At 32.8% G+C, this 16,578-nt stretch overlaps 3 protein-coding genes across 4 annotated transcripts; 1 reads left to right on the top strand and 2 right to left on the bottom strand.

Annotated features, from left to right (window-relative positions):
- Window positions 1–37: 37 nt before the first annotated feature.
- Window positions 38–1,612, bottom strand: LOC7463860 (60S ribosomal protein L31). The gene is made up of 2 exons (XM_002298407.4): window positions 1,424–1,612; window positions 38–504 (listed from the first exon to the last, which is right to left on the bottom strand). The coding sequence occupies exons 1-2, from the start codon at window positions 1,507–1,509 to the stop codon at window positions 222–224; spliced, it is 369 nt and encodes a 122-aa protein (XP_002298443.1). The 5' UTR covers window positions 1,510–1,612; the 3' UTR covers window positions 38–221.
- A 203-nt stretch (window positions 1,613–1,815) lies between these two features.
- LOC7480092 (sm-like protein LSM7) lies at window positions 1,816–4,300 on the top strand. Of its 2 annotated transcripts, none has more exons than XM_002299916.4 (6): window positions 1,816–1,931; window positions 2,041–2,097; window positions 2,178–2,259; window positions 3,049–3,120; window positions 3,662–3,714; window positions 3,912–4,300. In XM_002299916.4, the coding sequence occupies exons 2-6, from the start codon at window positions 2,095–2,097 to the stop codon at window positions 3,999–4,001; spliced, it is 300 nt and encodes a 99-aa protein (XP_002299952.1). In that variant the 5' UTR covers window positions 1,816–1,931; window positions 2,041–2,094; the 3' UTR covers window positions 4,002–4,300. The 2 variants fall into 2 exon arrangements, with proteins under 2 accessions (XP_002299952.1, XP_024458951.1); XM_024603183.2 differs by having other exon boundaries at window positions 1,825–1,931; window positions 2,046–2,097.
- Window positions 4,301–13,053: 8,753 nt separating this feature from the next.
- LOC7480091 (zinc finger A20 and AN1 domain-containing stress-associated protein 5) lies at window positions 13,054–14,071 on the bottom strand. Its single transcript, XM_002298406.4, has one exon. It carries the CDS (start codon window positions 13,871–13,873, stop codon window positions 13,328–13,330), a length of 546 nt encoding a protein of 181 aa, XP_002298442.1. The 5' UTR covers window positions 13,874–14,071; the 3' UTR covers window positions 13,054–13,327.
- Window positions 14,072–16,578: the final 2,507 nt, after the last annotated feature.

The raw sequence follows: 16,578 nt of genomic DNA, 5'->3' as shown, positions 1-16,578 counted from the left end.
ACACAAAATCGCGTTCACTTGTAGAGGCGAGGGCCGATTAAGAAACTTAATACTCAATTAAACATCAACCAAAACTCTGAATGCATAAATAAAACGTCAACGATACTTTCTTTGCTAAAGATGTCTCCAAGAGAATCCAAAACAAAATGAAATTCACTGGATGAATCAACAATATAGCCAAAACTGCAACTTAACATAGAACACTAAGGAAGCAGGTTACTTCATTCTTCTTCGTCATCAATGACCTTGGTGCCCAAACCCTTAAATCCCTCTGGAGGAAGCTCTGAAACAGTGACAAGGGAATAAAATTCTTCCTTGGCATCTTCTTCATCATTCCTCTTCCGTGCAACACGAACACGAACTCTCCTTGGCACACTCCTAATACCTCGGCTCCACACATGCTTGTTTAGCTTAACATCAACTCTGACATCAGTTGTCTTCATGGCCTTCTGTGCAAACTTCCTTATCTCCTTGATGGCCTTTGGAGCCTTCTTCTTGAAGGTGCTTCAAATAGAAATCAAACAAAATTTAGTTCAAAGATTATCGAAACATATCACATCAGTAAATCTATAAATCTAGATTAGCAATGAGAAATCAACTTTGTTTTTTTAAAAAGGCTTTGAACACAACTTCAGAAAACTTATTCAATTGCACCAATTATTCATCTAGCAGGTTTAAACTTCGTTACTTTACAGCTTGAACAGCCCTGGGTGTCGCATTCAAAAGCACAAAGTACACCATTAGTTTCAACAAAATACCCTGCATTGTACTGTGAAAATGCGTACACATCACATGCTAAGAAAATAACGCAGAAGGGAAAACAAATCATACAACAAAAACCTAAATAAGAGAGATAGCAAATTGGAAAGGGAATAAAATCATTTTATCATATTAAGCTGTGAAGAATAACAACAATCCAGCCAACATCTAAACACAAACAAGTATAAAGAAAACATTTTCATATTTATATCACAAGCGAAAAGCTAAAAAACAACAATAACAACCAAAGCTGCAAGTCAGTCACACGCAACATCTCCATCTAGAAAAAAATAGAAAAAGAGAAAATAGCAAACAAGAGCATAAACAGATCTCGTATTATACGCAACCCCCCCAACTTTTGTTGCTTCTAATTATCTTAACATATTCACTAAGGTATTCGATTTGCAATCACAGGGCATTGCCATTAAGTATTGTACTCTTTCGTTGCTGATTAATAAAATAAATACCCTCAGCTTTCCAATCTAACCAAGATTAGTTGGTTTACACGGTCCAGCGAACATATCAATAACTAAGAAAAGAAACATGGAAAATAGAACCAATCAATAAATCAAAATTAACAATAATTAAAGATGAAATTAAACTGTTCTTAAATCAGATCTAGACCATTTTTAATAAATGATGAGAGAGTGAATGAGTGAGATACCATCCATGCAAGCGTTTGTGAAGGTTGATGGTGTATTCTCTGGTGATAACCTCTTCCTTTCTTCCTTTCCCTGATTTCTCCGGCATCTTCGCAGCTCAGCTATTCCCAGAAACAGTCTTCCTCCTATCGGCTGCTACAACAAAACCCTATTACCGCCGCAGCCCCCCCTAAAGTAACTAAATAAAGCCTCGTTTTTCCACAAAACTGCCGGTTATATACCCTCATGTCCGAGGCTAGTTTTGTCATTTGGATTTCTGTGTTACGAAAAAAGCCCTAGACTTTTGTTTCCTGGGTCTGCTCCTATCTGGGCCCAAAGGAAACCGTACATATGGGCTTTCATTATTGGGCCGATGTAAAAGAAGCCGGGAGTCGAAACCTCACTTTAGTACCCCGACTAGCACGAATAGCGTTGTGGTTTTCTTCGGTGTGCAGCAAGCAAAGCGGGAAAAGCACAGCAGGACAGGGAAAGAGAGAAAATCTAGGGCACGCTTCACTTCCCCGAGAAAAAGCAAGTTTTTTGCATAGATTTTTTTGTTTATTTATTTAATAACTTTTCTTCTGTGGATATATGTCTCGTTGCTGTCTATGCATTTATGCTCTTCTTCTTTTTGTATCAGTCTAGGGTTATTGGATTGTTGTGTAAAGAGGAGCTGTATAGTTAATCAGATAAGATGGTAAGTATGGATTGAGATTGTGTGTTATATTGTTGATTTTGTGATTAGGGTTTAATGTGTGTAACTAATTGTGGTTTCAGTCAGGGAGGAAAGAAACAGTATTGGATTTGGCTAAGTTCGTGGACAAGGGTGTTCAAGTCAAGCTCACTGGTGGTAGACAAGGTCACTACTTTTTTCACTTTTCTTCTTCTTCTTCTTTTTTAATGTAGATTTTATGGATATGGATTTCTGGATTATGATTTGTTTTTGCATTGTTTGGTATTGTTTGGGGGTGATTAGGTTAAATAAAGGAAAAATGAGAGGACGTGTAGTGTATTTACTTAAACCTAGTGTGATGTGCAATACTGTAATCTTCAACTTTTCACAATATGGGTGTAAATGGCCAGACAAGATCCCTATTGTTTGAGTTTTAGACACCAGGTTTGTTTCTTTTTGTTAGTATGAAAGCGGATAACTAGAATGGACTATGGAAGGAGCTTTCAAAATTCAACAGTGGAAATCACTTTACATTTTTCGGGGGGTAATATTTGATCTTTACAGATGATCTCTTTTTTTGCAATTAGAGATCTGCTAGCCTTTATTTTCTGTCTGTAGATTTTATGATTTTTGGTTTTGAATTAGAAGATTTAGGATGCGGATTCATAGTTGGTCATAAGAACATAACAAGTTGGAGCACAAGCCATGCTTCAAATTGTATGGTGTAGATGGGTGTGGGACAGATTTTTGAGAATAAGAGCGTGGTTGTTGAGTTAATAACTGAGTTTGGGTATAACTAAGAAAGAATAACTTTGTGTAATTCTTCTTTGTCACCAGCAAATATCTTGGCAGATCTTTGAAATTTTTTTATTCTGCCACTAAATTTAGAGAGAGCTTCCAGATCTTTCATAAATAAAACATTAACACTTTCTATCTGTGGTGTGCAAGACTAAACTGTTGCTCTTTTGGGTTCAGTGACAGGGACTTTGAAGGGATATGACCAATTACTAAACCTTGTCCTGGATGAGGCGGTAGAATTTCTAAGAGGTAACAATTTTATGTTGTTATGGTAATGTATTATGGTAGTTTGTATCAGTGATTTAATGCATGTGTCCAACCGTATTTAGTTTGATTTGGACTAAAAGAACACTTGCCTGGACTTGTTTTCAAGCATCCCTCCAGGTGGCTCTGTTATCCTGTCACCTGAATCATGGAAAGTCGCCATTCCATTCAATTTAATTCATATTAACAACAGCCAACACCTTTCTACTATCATTTCATTTGGGCGCTGTATTATGTTATAATAGTGTTAACTCCAGAATTGCACCATGGCACTGGGGATTTGTAGAGTGGCCTGCCATGCCATGCAACTCACCTGTTACTTCTATGTCACTGAGATCATCTTGAAATGGACAATAGTCTAATATAAAAAATGTTGAGCACCAATATGCTCTAACTTTAGCAACATTTTTATTGAACTGTGCAACTGAAGTCACTTTCACCCTCACTAAATGCTGAAGCTTTATCTATACCATTATGCATGTGCTATTCACAGCATTGATTTTTATTTCTTTTCATTGGGTTGCAGATGCTGATGATCCGCTAAAGACCACTGATCAGACAAGGCGCCTTGGCCTAATTGTATGTTTTCTTTTGATCTTGGTTATTCTATTTAAACATTCACAGGAAGGGTCTAGTTTCATATGATCCTGGACTAGCGAATATGTTTTGAAATTTATTGTGACCAGAGGTGTTGTGGGATTGCAAATGAATTGTTTGACCCTAGATGACATAGGAAGTATGGAGATAAAGAGGAGAATGTTTCATTTTTGCTACAGGTTTGCAGGGGAACTGCTGTGATGCTGGTGTCTCCAACTGATGGTACAGATGAGATTGCCAACCCTTTTGTCCAGCCAGATGGAGCCTAGTTATATCTTTGTTTATATTCAAAGTCGCTAACTTTGAAACTGTATGCGCTTTTGGCGTGTCTCTCATTTTATTTTTTGAGAATTGCCTCGTTACTAAGTAGGTAGCTGGTGATGAGCTACTATTTAGTCTACTCATGTGCTCATGAATTTTTATCTTCAGTGAACTCAAATGGTAAGATTGTTATCTCACCCTATTACCTAGTTGCCAGAGTTGTCTAAGATACCATATATTGCACGCAATATAGTTGTGCTTGCAAAGTTATCCTCCTTTAAAATATATGAATTAAGTGTTATTGCAATCCTTGATGTTATTTTAATCTAGTTCAAACAGAAAAGCTGTTGAATTGTTGTGCATGGTGCCAGGTAATTTGATTTTCATTACTTGGTTCTTGCAATTATTCCTCGTCTCCTTTTGGCGTTTATTTGGTACACTCGTTGAAAAAAAAATCATTCCGACATCATCCACGCAATAAAAAATTGTGGGGTTTATTGGCTAAAAGATCCGAGCAGAAAAATCAAGGCGTGCCTCCCTATTGATTTTCTACTAATGCACAGTTGCGCTGACTATGCACGATAAAACCAAGTAAGTGCCTTGTGCGTTTAAGGACTCAAGAGGGAGTTGATTTTAAGTTGGTTAATTATGATTTCATGATGCTTTTATTCATGGAAACCGTAAAAGGTTCACATGTGGGCTTATGGTGGGGGTAGCCCACCACCATGCACTTTCGGTCATTTGACAGCTATATTTCTGCATTTGAAAATTATTGCATAGATGTGCTGCGGCCATTTCCGCTTGATTTTCTCTTCGTTTCTCTTTCAATGTGTAATTAACCTGATGATTTTTGTTCAGCTGGCCACAATTCCTGTGCACCGCGGCGAGGTGTTCTTTGCTATGTAGCTTCGTCCCAGTTGGTTAACTTGACAACTTGCGAGGTTCAGCTTCTCAATGACTAGAGATTTTCACTGTGAATTCTAAACCTCCCTAAAAATCATGATTTATTTAATTGTTTTTTCTTTGGGTTTGTTGAGTCTGAACACCGTGAATATATCTTGGTCATGAATGATGAATAATTATCTCAGAAATGTCCAAGCTTCTTATGTGCTGAAATTTACGAGGGGATCTCATCTAGTTGCCAAATTTGAAAAAATCTTCCTAGTCAATCAGTTGATGGTAACGTCGTCGGCAGTTTTCTCAGCCCCATTAAAGGAAAATCCCTCTCAGCCCCAGTGCCAATATTTTTATTCAATGACTTTCCGACGCTTAAAATCAGGCATTGCTTAGAATTAATCTTAACTTTTCATGTTTAAATTATAGAATGGGGGTACAAATTCAGGAACAGGAAAAGCTAAATCTCTTTCTTTCTATAGCTATAGAGCTGCTGGGCTTCCAAGCAGAGCGAAAAACAAATTATTGGGGGCTACTTATTCCATGCTGACCGTATATCAAGTCTGATCTGGACAGTCATCTATACATGGCAAGAGCCAAAATTATTATCAATAAATTGTTTTCTTAAAATATATCATAATTGGGACGCTTAATTAACATAGTTTAAATTGTTGTGAACAGAGCATATATTATCAGCTGCAAAAACAAATGAATAAATGTTAAATGTCCACACGGACCGGTTGACGGGGGAGGCAGCAAAATGTCTCTATCCTGCTTCATTGTCATGCGTGTTTCATTGAACCAACTCCATGCCTGACTTTCTGGTTGGGAAGTCTGCCAAAATGCAGGAACGCTTGAGTTAGCGAGGCTTCAAGAAAGACGAGTGCTTTGGGACCCTAAAACAAGGTGAAGAGGACATGCGTTTTTTTTTATATCTTTTTTCGCATCGTAGAGGATGTTAGAAAGCAAATTCCCACCCACCCTACCCCATCCCTTTTCTTTCGGAATTTTATTAAGGATAAATTATCCAGCAAACTAAAACTGCAAGTCTAAAATTTAAGCAATTAAACAAAGATTGTTTAGCTTTTTTTTATATAAAAAAGCATGCTAAACATAAAGATGTTTCAAGAAAAATCTAAAGTTCATACATGTTGAAGCAATAAACTTAAAAACACACACATATGTGTGTGTAATGACAACCATACTATAAAAGATTAAAATATATAAATGTTATATCAAGCATACATTCAAAGAAGCATAAAAAATCGAAAAGCAATCCTAGCATGCATGCATAGTAAAGAATAAGGATTAAACAAAATAAAATAAAGATACCCACTTGTTGAGATACTTTAAAATTAATGAAGCTTTGTTGTTGTTAAGGATGAATCATTTATCCTTAAGATTTGATTGTTCATCTCTTTACCGTAAATCTTTCAAGATTTCAATACCACCACCTTATTTTATATACACTTTAAACAAGATATTTGAACAAAAAATTATGCAACTCAAATATCTTTCAATAAGATGAATCTCAGTTCTAGATTTAAGAGAAAAATCAAAACTCAAAAAGAGAAGGAAAACACTAAAAATGAGGTAAGGAAAAATATATAAAAATATGAAGAAAAAAACATTGTTCACATCCTTTTTATAGTAGATTTTAAAAGGTAAAATGTTAAAAGAATTAATTTTGATGATATTCAGAATATACTTCTGGAAGAGACTGTTGACATACATGGGTTGAATTGGAGAAAACAATGAATCGAAAGAAATAATTCTTTGTGGACTAGGTTGGGCAAAAAATAATCTTTTACAACCTAACATATTATTTTATAATAAATTTAGGCTCAAAGCACAAGCATGCACTAGCACATGTGAGTTTAAACTCAAAGCTTACTTTGCTTAAGACTTTTCTCTCTCGAGTAACCTGTTTGTTTTTGCAGTGGAAAATTGTTTTTGAAAGAATTTGAACTTTTTTTTGCTTCAAATTAATTTTTTTATGTATTTTTAGATCATTTTGATGTGCTAATATCAATAATAGATTTAAAAAAAAAACATTATTTTGATGCATTTCCAAGATAAAAGCATATGTGAACATTATCAAACGGGCTCTAAAAGCTTAGATACTTTTCAAATTCAATTTTAACTTTTTACTTTATAAACAACAAGTATAATTTTTTTCTTTATATATGGGATAAAAACTTTTAGAATCTTGGATTTCATCAAAATATGTTTACAAAGAGTTTTTTGAGATCAATTTCTCATTTACCCATAATTTATTTAAACCATATTTCATGTTAAAAAACTTATATTATAGATTAAATTCCAATAAAATTTTAACATAGAAAACCTCACTTTTAATTTCATATCGAATACGAAATCTACCCATATTTTAACAAATCTTTCCAACAGAAATTTCTAGAAAACTAGTCGGCTACAGGAAAATATAAAGAAAACAGACAGATAGAATTAATCCCATTCTTGTCATCATCCAATCATGCACCAAACAAGTTCTCTATGACTACAACAAGACCTAAAAAACTAAGAAATTTTGGAGTTTTAAAACCCTTTCATACAATATTTTGTTTCTTTTCTTGTCTTCTTCTCGGCTTTTTTTTTTGAAACCCAAGGATAGCTATAGCCAGAGGTTCTCTAATATGTAGCAGCATCATCATCATCTCTCCATTAGGACCACGTATGAACATTTAATACCACAAATTAAGATGGAATTGCTCTCTTTGTTTTATGCAAAACATAAACTTTTAGCTTCTGTTTTTATGACTTGAAACAAGGAAATTGGTGAGGCCACGAAATGGCTTTCAAAGTCCATGATCGAAGGAAAGGGACGTTGTTTTTATCAACACATTAGTTCCCTGAAGATTATCTTATTAGGATCTAATCTTGGTGGAGCAGGTGGAATATCTCCAAGTCCCATCTGTCCCTGCCGGTATTGGAGCTGCCGAGAAAGTTTAAGCATGGCATCTTTTAACCAAAATAAATATCACTGCCGAATCCTCTTTTGCGTTTTTTCGGCAAATGCGAGTGTTTGAAAACATCTCAATCAGACGAGTGGTTTCATGCCCGAACGCCAAGAGTTTTACAGTCTATTCAATATCTAGTTACAGCGAAAACTGTAAATAATAAACCTGATATTTTTTATTTATTTATAAAGAGTTTAAATTAGACTAATTTAGGTGAGAAAACGAGAATATTAGGGATACAACATGATCCATAAGATAGAAATCGTCCCAACATGTCGAAAGAACCCATTTTACCTGATTGATCTGATGAAGTGATTATTTAGGGTCGTGGTTCAACACTTCAACTTGTGTTTTTCATCGAAACTTCAATTTGTTTTAGTTTTTTGAATTATTTTAATGTGTTTATTTAAAAATTAATTTTTTTAAAAAATATATATTATTTTAATATAATTTTAAATTTAAAATATTTTAAAAAATAATCACTAACATACTTTAGATAAATAACATGGGTGGAGTTTTCACAACTTGTTATCCACATCCTTTCCATCAACTTGACCCCGCCCATCTAGTTCTATATATATTTATTGTTTTTACATTTCAAAAGTTGTTTTAAAAAAATTTTAATTTTTTTTCTTTACTCAAATTAATATTTTTTTATATTTTTATATCGTTTTAATGTATTAATAATAAAAAATAATTTTTTAAAAATAAAAAAAACATTATTTTAATAGTAAAAAACATTTTAAAAAGTAATTGTTATTATACTTCTAAATATATATTAAAAATATCATAAGAAATTTAAAGAAAATTAAAATGCTATAAGGCAGCGAGAGATTTTTAATGGAAAAAATATAAAATTGATATTTTTTAATGGTTAGAAAAAAAATATAATTTTTTTTAAAATATTAAATATACTTGCATTACCTATTAAAATATTAATTAAACTTTGTCGGCACTCTCATTAATGTTGGTTTCCATAGTCGTCACCTTATCATTGCTAATGGCATTTCCATTATATATATATATATATATATATATATATATATTTTTTAATTTAGAAGCCGACAAAGGTGCTCCTCTTTATATTTGACATCAATTATTGGGTTCGAATCCTTAATATCTAAAAACAGCAACACGGAGCACTTAATTATTACACCACAGGTCATTTGTTATACTCAATGTTCCATTAATTTATTCTACCAAATATACAGTCTCAAAATAAAGTGATATATATATATACATTGAAAGTGCAAATAACAATTAAAAACCATTTCTCTCAAATACTTACTTTATAAATTTAGCATTGATAAAACAAGTATTTATTTTAAGTTTGGTGTTGAAAATATTTTCAAACATGTTCTTTTCTATGTGCATTACATCAAGGTTATAGTGAAGGGGATTGGTCTTCCAATTAAAAAGCTCCTAGAAAATACTTTGCTTAGCCCAGTTGTGGGTCAAACCAAAACAAGAAACTTCTGCTTATCGAATTGAAAACCAAACATAATGTTATTGTACTCTAACACGTCATACAATTTCTCAACCAAAAGAAGTGTCAATGCAACATCTTTCTCAACTCTGCCAATCAAAAAGTCATTCTTATTCTTTCGGTACTTGTGATTTGTTAGCAAAACCAACTAGTGGTAGTAAAAAAGGATTTTTTACCGCCTTTTGTTAACGTGAATGACTTGTTATTTTCCGTACAGTATGAACATGATAGTTTTTCATGCTTACTCCAACTAGAAAATATTTCATAAGCAGGAAAATCATTAATAGTTTACATCAAAACCGCTATCATCAAAAAATTATGTTTTCTCTATACATCACAGGTCAAAGCCCTGGATAATCACAACTGTTTCAACTCATCAAGGTCAAAGACAAATATCTATATTTTAATATCGATTATTAGAACCGGGTATGATCATAGATAAAAACATGAACTACAACCTTATACACATTCCCATTGACAAGTTGTAAGTCGTGATTATCGCCGGCCAACAAGAATTAAAAAATTGACACAATTTCTTTTGCACTAATAATATAGTAATGCTATATTTCTATACCCTAATCGAAAAAAATGAAAGTGGCTACTATATTAATAATGTTATTAAATATTTTCTTAATTGTTAAACCAAGATTATTGTTTAAAGATTGTTATATTCTGTTATGCTTATTTTATTAAATATGAAGCAGGTTATACACTCTGGTATCTCTTATATAAAAAAAAATAGAGCATTGAGTTCAATGAATGTTTCGTGGCTCGTGGATGTTGGATGAGGTATTTAGAAGTGTTGTAATGGTTGTAGTTTAAAGTGTTTTTTTTTTATAAATACATTAAAATAATAATTTTTTTATATTAAAAAAATTATTTTTGATATCATCACATCAAAATAATCTAAAAATATAAAAAAATTATCTTTTTTTTAAAATAAAATTTTTAAAAAATATGATTTAAACTGCATTGACTAAATAAATAAATTCAATGCATGATGTGATCTAGTGGCAGAGTGCTTTATGTTATTCTTTTTTAAAAATTCAAAGTTTCAACTCCAACAATTGAATTATTTTTAAAAAATCAAAACTAACATTTCAGACGACAGAAGCTGTAACTTTATCAACTTTCAAATTAAAAATTATGGAAGTGCCATTAATTAGCAGAAACAAAAAAACACTTCAAATAGCATAAACACACACAATCTAAGTACGTAGTGGTGAGAATATATAAAACCCCACCTGACTCTAATCAATCCCAGAATCGTATTAGCAAAAAACAGGTGTTCTCTTGAACATGGTTGTTGGAATTGTCCAAGAGTTGAAGGTCAATAAGTCATGAAATCAATCTTAAAATTAAAACATAAAAACGCTTATATTCACATCGGTTTGATTGGCTTATGACGTCCACGGTAGTCATGTCTTTGAGCACAGTGAACTTGTCTCTGAAAATATCTTGGATTTAGATTGCTTTTCTTGAAGAAATTAGGTTTAGAGGTGGTTTGCCAAGTGACATCCTTTTACCACTGCTCTTTTTTAAACCGACTGCAATAACGATGGTGGTTTAAATTATTTTTTATTTAAAAATATATTAAAATAATCTACAAAATCTTTTTAAAAAAAATTGAAAGAATCCACGTTTTCAAACTGTGATGATGTTCCTCTGTGGTGAGGTAGGGGCTGACAGCGAGGGGACAATGAACCCTTGGCATGTAGTTGGAGTGACCCTGCCACGTGGGCGGGAGGTCCTGTATGCAAGTGCTGGTTTTTGCTAGCGGTCATGAGAAAGAGCTAAGTAAGGTGTAGCGGTGAATTAAGGATCGTTATATATCGAGATTTCATGACGCGAGAACTTTGTCGTCTAGATAGTAAAAGCATTATTGCTCCTTTCACTATATATTCGTTAATGTTAAAATACTTATAAATCAGTAAAATCGATCACTTATACCAACAACTAAAAAAACTAAAAGTTAATTTTACAATTTACATGAATAATAAATCAAGTTAATATTTTTCTTTCGTTGCTTTAAATCAAATCCGTGTATCAACTCAAGTGGTTAGCGTGCAAGACAAGTCTAAGGTCATGATTTTGAATAAGGGTTGATATTATTTTTTTATAAGAAACATAGATGACTTGTCGTTTATATGTATTTTTGTTTTTTTTTTTAAAAATCATGTCATAAACAATAATAAATTATTGAGTCAGACACGCAAGCCCGACTTGCTTCTGGTGGGCGATGCACTTGGCCTAGCTCTTTGTTGTATTTTTATTTTTTTTGTTGAATTTTTTGCTCCTCATAAAAAAAATACTATATTCGCTTAGTCTTCAATTTTAATATGGTTCTTAAATGCTACTATAATTTTTTATTCAAATTTTAATAATTTATCTTCAATTCAATTATTATGTATTTGATATGAAAATAATAATATTAATAATAAATTCTTCATGAAAATTTAATTTAAATTATTTTTTATTTTAAAATTTTTTAAATAGATTTTAAATATGAATTTTATCATATTTATAATTTTTTTAACTTCCAATCATCCATGAAATATGGACATAATATTTTTATATTTTTTTATTAACTTGCTTTAATGATTTTTTTTTAAAAAATCAATAATTTGATTTAAAAATTGTGTTTGTCAAGATAAAAAAAAAGCATTTTTAATAAAAAAATTGATCTCAATAAAAAAAATACAAAATAATTATGTTTTCAAGCTTAATACTAATATTAAATAATTATTTGAGATTTGAATATATTTTTTTAAGTTTAAAAAAAATTCACAGTTCACACTTGTAAGTTACAAAATTATCTTTTTAAAGCGTCACAATCCGAGACTCACGTGATTGTAAAGGCTTTACAATCACGTTACGTCGTTTTAAAATTCGTCCAAAAATAAATAAAACCCATAACTCATCTCCAAACGAGCCAATGGCAAATGCAACAAGTTATTGGTTCACGGGTTTATTTTTTAAAAAACTATTTATTTTGATATTTTTTAATTTTTTTAATATATTAATATTAAAAATAATTTTTATTTTATAAAAATACTATTTTAATACATTTATTACTTCCCAAACACCGCTACATCTTTTAACAGCTCTACAGAGCATTGAAAGGACACCAACCTCTCCCAAAAGCAAAGATGGTCCCAAATACCTGCTCAAATCCACCCTGTACCCGCGCCACTATGAAGTCATTTGCACGATAATCAATCACAGCCGTCTGATCATTACTTCTTCCTCGAGATCTGCCCACCTCCATTTTTATCTCACATATAAACGCAACCAATTGCCTTACGCAAATGTTCCCGTCAGACCCGACTCACCTTCGCTGCCTTTTCCTTTTATAAGCCACAGACTTTATACTTCCCATACGTGGCACTATCTAAGTGGGTCTGTACTTGTTGCCAATCCTGTTGATAAAAGAAATTTAACACGATATTTAGCCACGACCCCTACTAACTTATTTAAATCTCACGATATATTAAGCGAACATAACATCGCATGTCAACATATGGGTCCGGAGCTTTCTAAAGCTTAGAAATGAAATTTCCAGTTCATCAAAATAGACATAAGAGCCCACGCAGTTCCCGTCCGATTTACATTCACATGCCATTACCATCATCAAGTTTTCCAACAGCCACCATGTCCAAATTCTTAAAAAAAACAAAAACAAAACAGCAAACATAACTCCGGTAAAGCACAATAATTGCCATGATAATAATAATAATATTAATAATAATCTTTCATTTCTGAAGAAATGCAAAAAAAAATAAAATTATAGATTGATCCAACACGAATAATTTCAATCTTGATCTCGGTCTTTAAACATCTTGATAACTTGAAATCCATGGTGATTCAACGGCATGCCTTGCTAGCACGCACTCAATCGAGATCTACTGGGTTTAGATCGAGAGAATCGATCAACCAGATGTTTTGCAAGCACGAACAACACGTTCTTTTTCTTGTTTCAAACTCTAACAATCTTTGCAGCTTTCACAACAGGATTCTCTCTCGCGATAGCTTCGCGACCTACAGTTTTGTAATCGTAACTACAATCATGTCGATCTGAGTACCGGTGCTCCCAGCAAAAAAGCTCCCCGCAACGACATCGGAATCCGGTCAACCCTACCCTTCGTCGGCACCCTGAGCACCTGTTCACCTCTTTCTTCGCCACGGAAGAACTGTCAGATCTTTCTTTATCCGACGCAGTTTTTGGTTGCCTTTGATGATCCTTCGCCGGCGAGCGAGATATGCTGGATCTCAACGATTTCTCGCTGGTGAATTTTAAGATCTCGTTGGTAGACACACCGTTGGTTGTTGCTGCAAATGTTATGGTGGTGGTGGTGGTGGTGGTGGAGGAGGAGGGATTAGATGTGCTGGTGCTAGCGTTGAAACATTTCTGACACATGTTGTTTGTTGCTGGATTACCTGTAACTCCACAATTATTGATACATAAAGTCAAGTTTTCTGGTACCTTGCACTCGGTCTCTTCTTTCTCTGTTCTTTGAGCCATTTCTTGATTATTATTTTTTTCTACAAGAATTCAGAATTGACGAATTCTTGGTTCTTAATAGTTGCAGTTTCTTGTATGGTTCTGAGAGAGAAAGAAGAGAGAAGGGTTGGGGTTTGGTGCTAAAGCGAAGAGAGATGTGGGGGATTTGAAGGGATTGAGAGATCGGTAATGGCGATAAAGAATATGGGCCTCATAGAGACGCGTATCAGACATTTCTCTTTGGACTTTGTTTTGGTTTGTGACAAAAATGACCTCGTGATTTTGGTGGAATTACTACTCGAGAGATTTACTTAATTCTTAAATTGGATTCTGACGTGTTAATCGTCATTATCGAGAAAGTGTATTATGTGGCTTGCTTGTTTTATGCAAAATAGTGGGACCTGTAATTTAACCACTTGGATTCCCTGTTTGTTCCTTGATTCTCGATGCCCCTGGCAGGCTGGCTCGCTCGCTCGCTCCCTGGCTACAGTATTTGGTTGCTGAGTTTTTCTGTAAAATAATTAATTGCAATGGCACCCTTTCTTTTTCATAATTAAATGGTGGATGCAATTACTAAAATCTTCTCCTCCTTGCGAATGAGAAACCATGCAGACAGACCAAACAATACTGAAATAATTGATAGAATATCACTGATTATTAAAAAAAAAACATAAAATTTTCTGGAAATTTGGATAGGAATATCGTCTCCTCTCATTCTCTCTCTCTTTACACCCGATTTCCACCCTTTCATCATCACTTCCACCACTTCATTCTACCTTTCACTCTTTCTGTTTTTTATATTTTAAAAATATTTTTTAAAAAAATTAAAATTTTTATTTTTTTATTTTAAATTAATATTTTTTAATATTTTTAGATTATTTTGATGCGCTGATTTTAAAAATAAAAAAATTATTTTAATACTTTTCTAAATAAAAAACAGAAAAAATACTACTTTATGAAATAAAAGTACTCCTTCCATCTCGTAAAGAAAGTTTTTATTTTCTTATTTAATAGTCTCAGAATACGTCTCTAGTTAAAAAAAAAAAAAAAACTAAATATATCACTTTACTGCTTTGCTCTTCGTAAAAAATTAAATTCACTAACTTTTCATCTTTCATATTTAATGTAGTATTTAATGTTTTTAATTAGTACGTGTAAGAGATTAAACATGACTTGTTTTATGGGACGGAGGAATCTGTATGATTTTAGTCGAACTCATCTCTAATATTATTCGCAGTTATGAAATTTTTAGAAGGTAGCGCCACAATTATTTTAATAGGATGATGTTTGATATTTTGATTATTTTTTATTTAAAAATATATTAAAATAATATTTTTATTTTTTAAAAAATGATTTTTGAATTTAACACATAGAAATAATTAAAAAATTAATAAATTATGAAATGCTATTTAAACCACGTTTACAAACTGCGCCGAAGGATCTTCGATTAAAAGAAAGTCTAGGAGATCGATCACCTTTACACCACACAATACTGTGAAAACTGTACCCAATAAAAAATTTGACTGGAAATTTTGCGAAACTGTAAAACTGCATCACTCCGCCCTTTGTTTTCCTTTGTGAGGTGGGGCGAGCCACGTCCCTTCAGCCCACAGGTATTCTTGACAATCATCTCTTCAAGGCTGCTTTTATTATTATTATTATTTTTTATTATTTTTTTAATAGTAGATATTCAGATTAATTTACTTCTTTTTTAATTATTTTTTTAAGATTTTAAAATTAATAACATGAAAGATTTAATGTCTTAATATTTATGACATTCAAACGGATAACTGTAAATTCAAATATTAAAATAATTCAAAAAAAATTTTAAAAAATAAAGTTTTTTAAAAGTTGGGTCATGGGCGTGATACCAAACCGGGTCTAAATATTATTTGTATGCTGTAATTTATTTTCGCCTGTAATGAGGTTCTATATATCGTGTGTACCAAGACAAAAGCAATGGCCAAAGTGAACGGAATGATCGTGGAGAGTTTTAATTAACTATAACTGGTGGTCCTGATTTTCTTATCGGGTAGATTTTTATATATAATATTAATAAATGACGAGTACAGGTGTACTGGATTATCATTCCTTGCCGGTGATAATCTTCCCGTTCTAGACCACAACCGGCGAGACTTGGTATTCTCGCCGATTTCTTTGACTGTAGAATTTGTGCGAGGTATCGTGTTTCAATTATTTTTTCCTGAGACAGTGCCAAAATAAAATAAAAAGGGAGTGCTATAATAGACATACAAAGAAAAAGGGGGCGTTGCAAATAATGATAAATTTAGGTTTTTTTTTTTAGTTTAACGTGGATGTCCGGGCCAGTTTGCGCGTACTTTAACTAATCTCACGGATCCTAAAGTTAACGACCATGTAAACCTCCAGTGGCCGTCATATGAGCAACCACAGGACTTGAACCTGAGACCACAGAGGGAGCAAACCTCTTGATCCCAAGCTCTTACTACTGAATCAGCACCTAGATAATTGATAAATTGAGTTTTTGTTACGTCCCTGTAGTTGCTTTTTGGACAGCATATATGATTCCAACTCACATTTGTGACTAAGTCTCTTGCCTTAAAATCAATCCATGCATGTAGTTTATGTTGAAGATTCCGGTAGGCAGCATGTCCATTCATTAATGTGTTGTTTTCCTTCCATCTTTTCTACATCAAAAGAAGATGCAGTAGGGAAGCACAGTCACTCCACACATACCCATACAAGTT

Source organism: Populus trichocarpa, chromosome 1 (genome assembly GCF_000002775.5).
Source record: "Populus trichocarpa isolate Nisqually-1 chromosome 1, P.trichocarpa_v4.1, whole genome shotgun sequence".
Taxonomy (NCBI): Eukaryota; Viridiplantae; Streptophyta; class Magnoliopsida; order Malpighiales; family Salicaceae; genus Populus; species Populus trichocarpa.
This window is presented reverse-complemented; position numbering and strand designations above follow the sequence as displayed.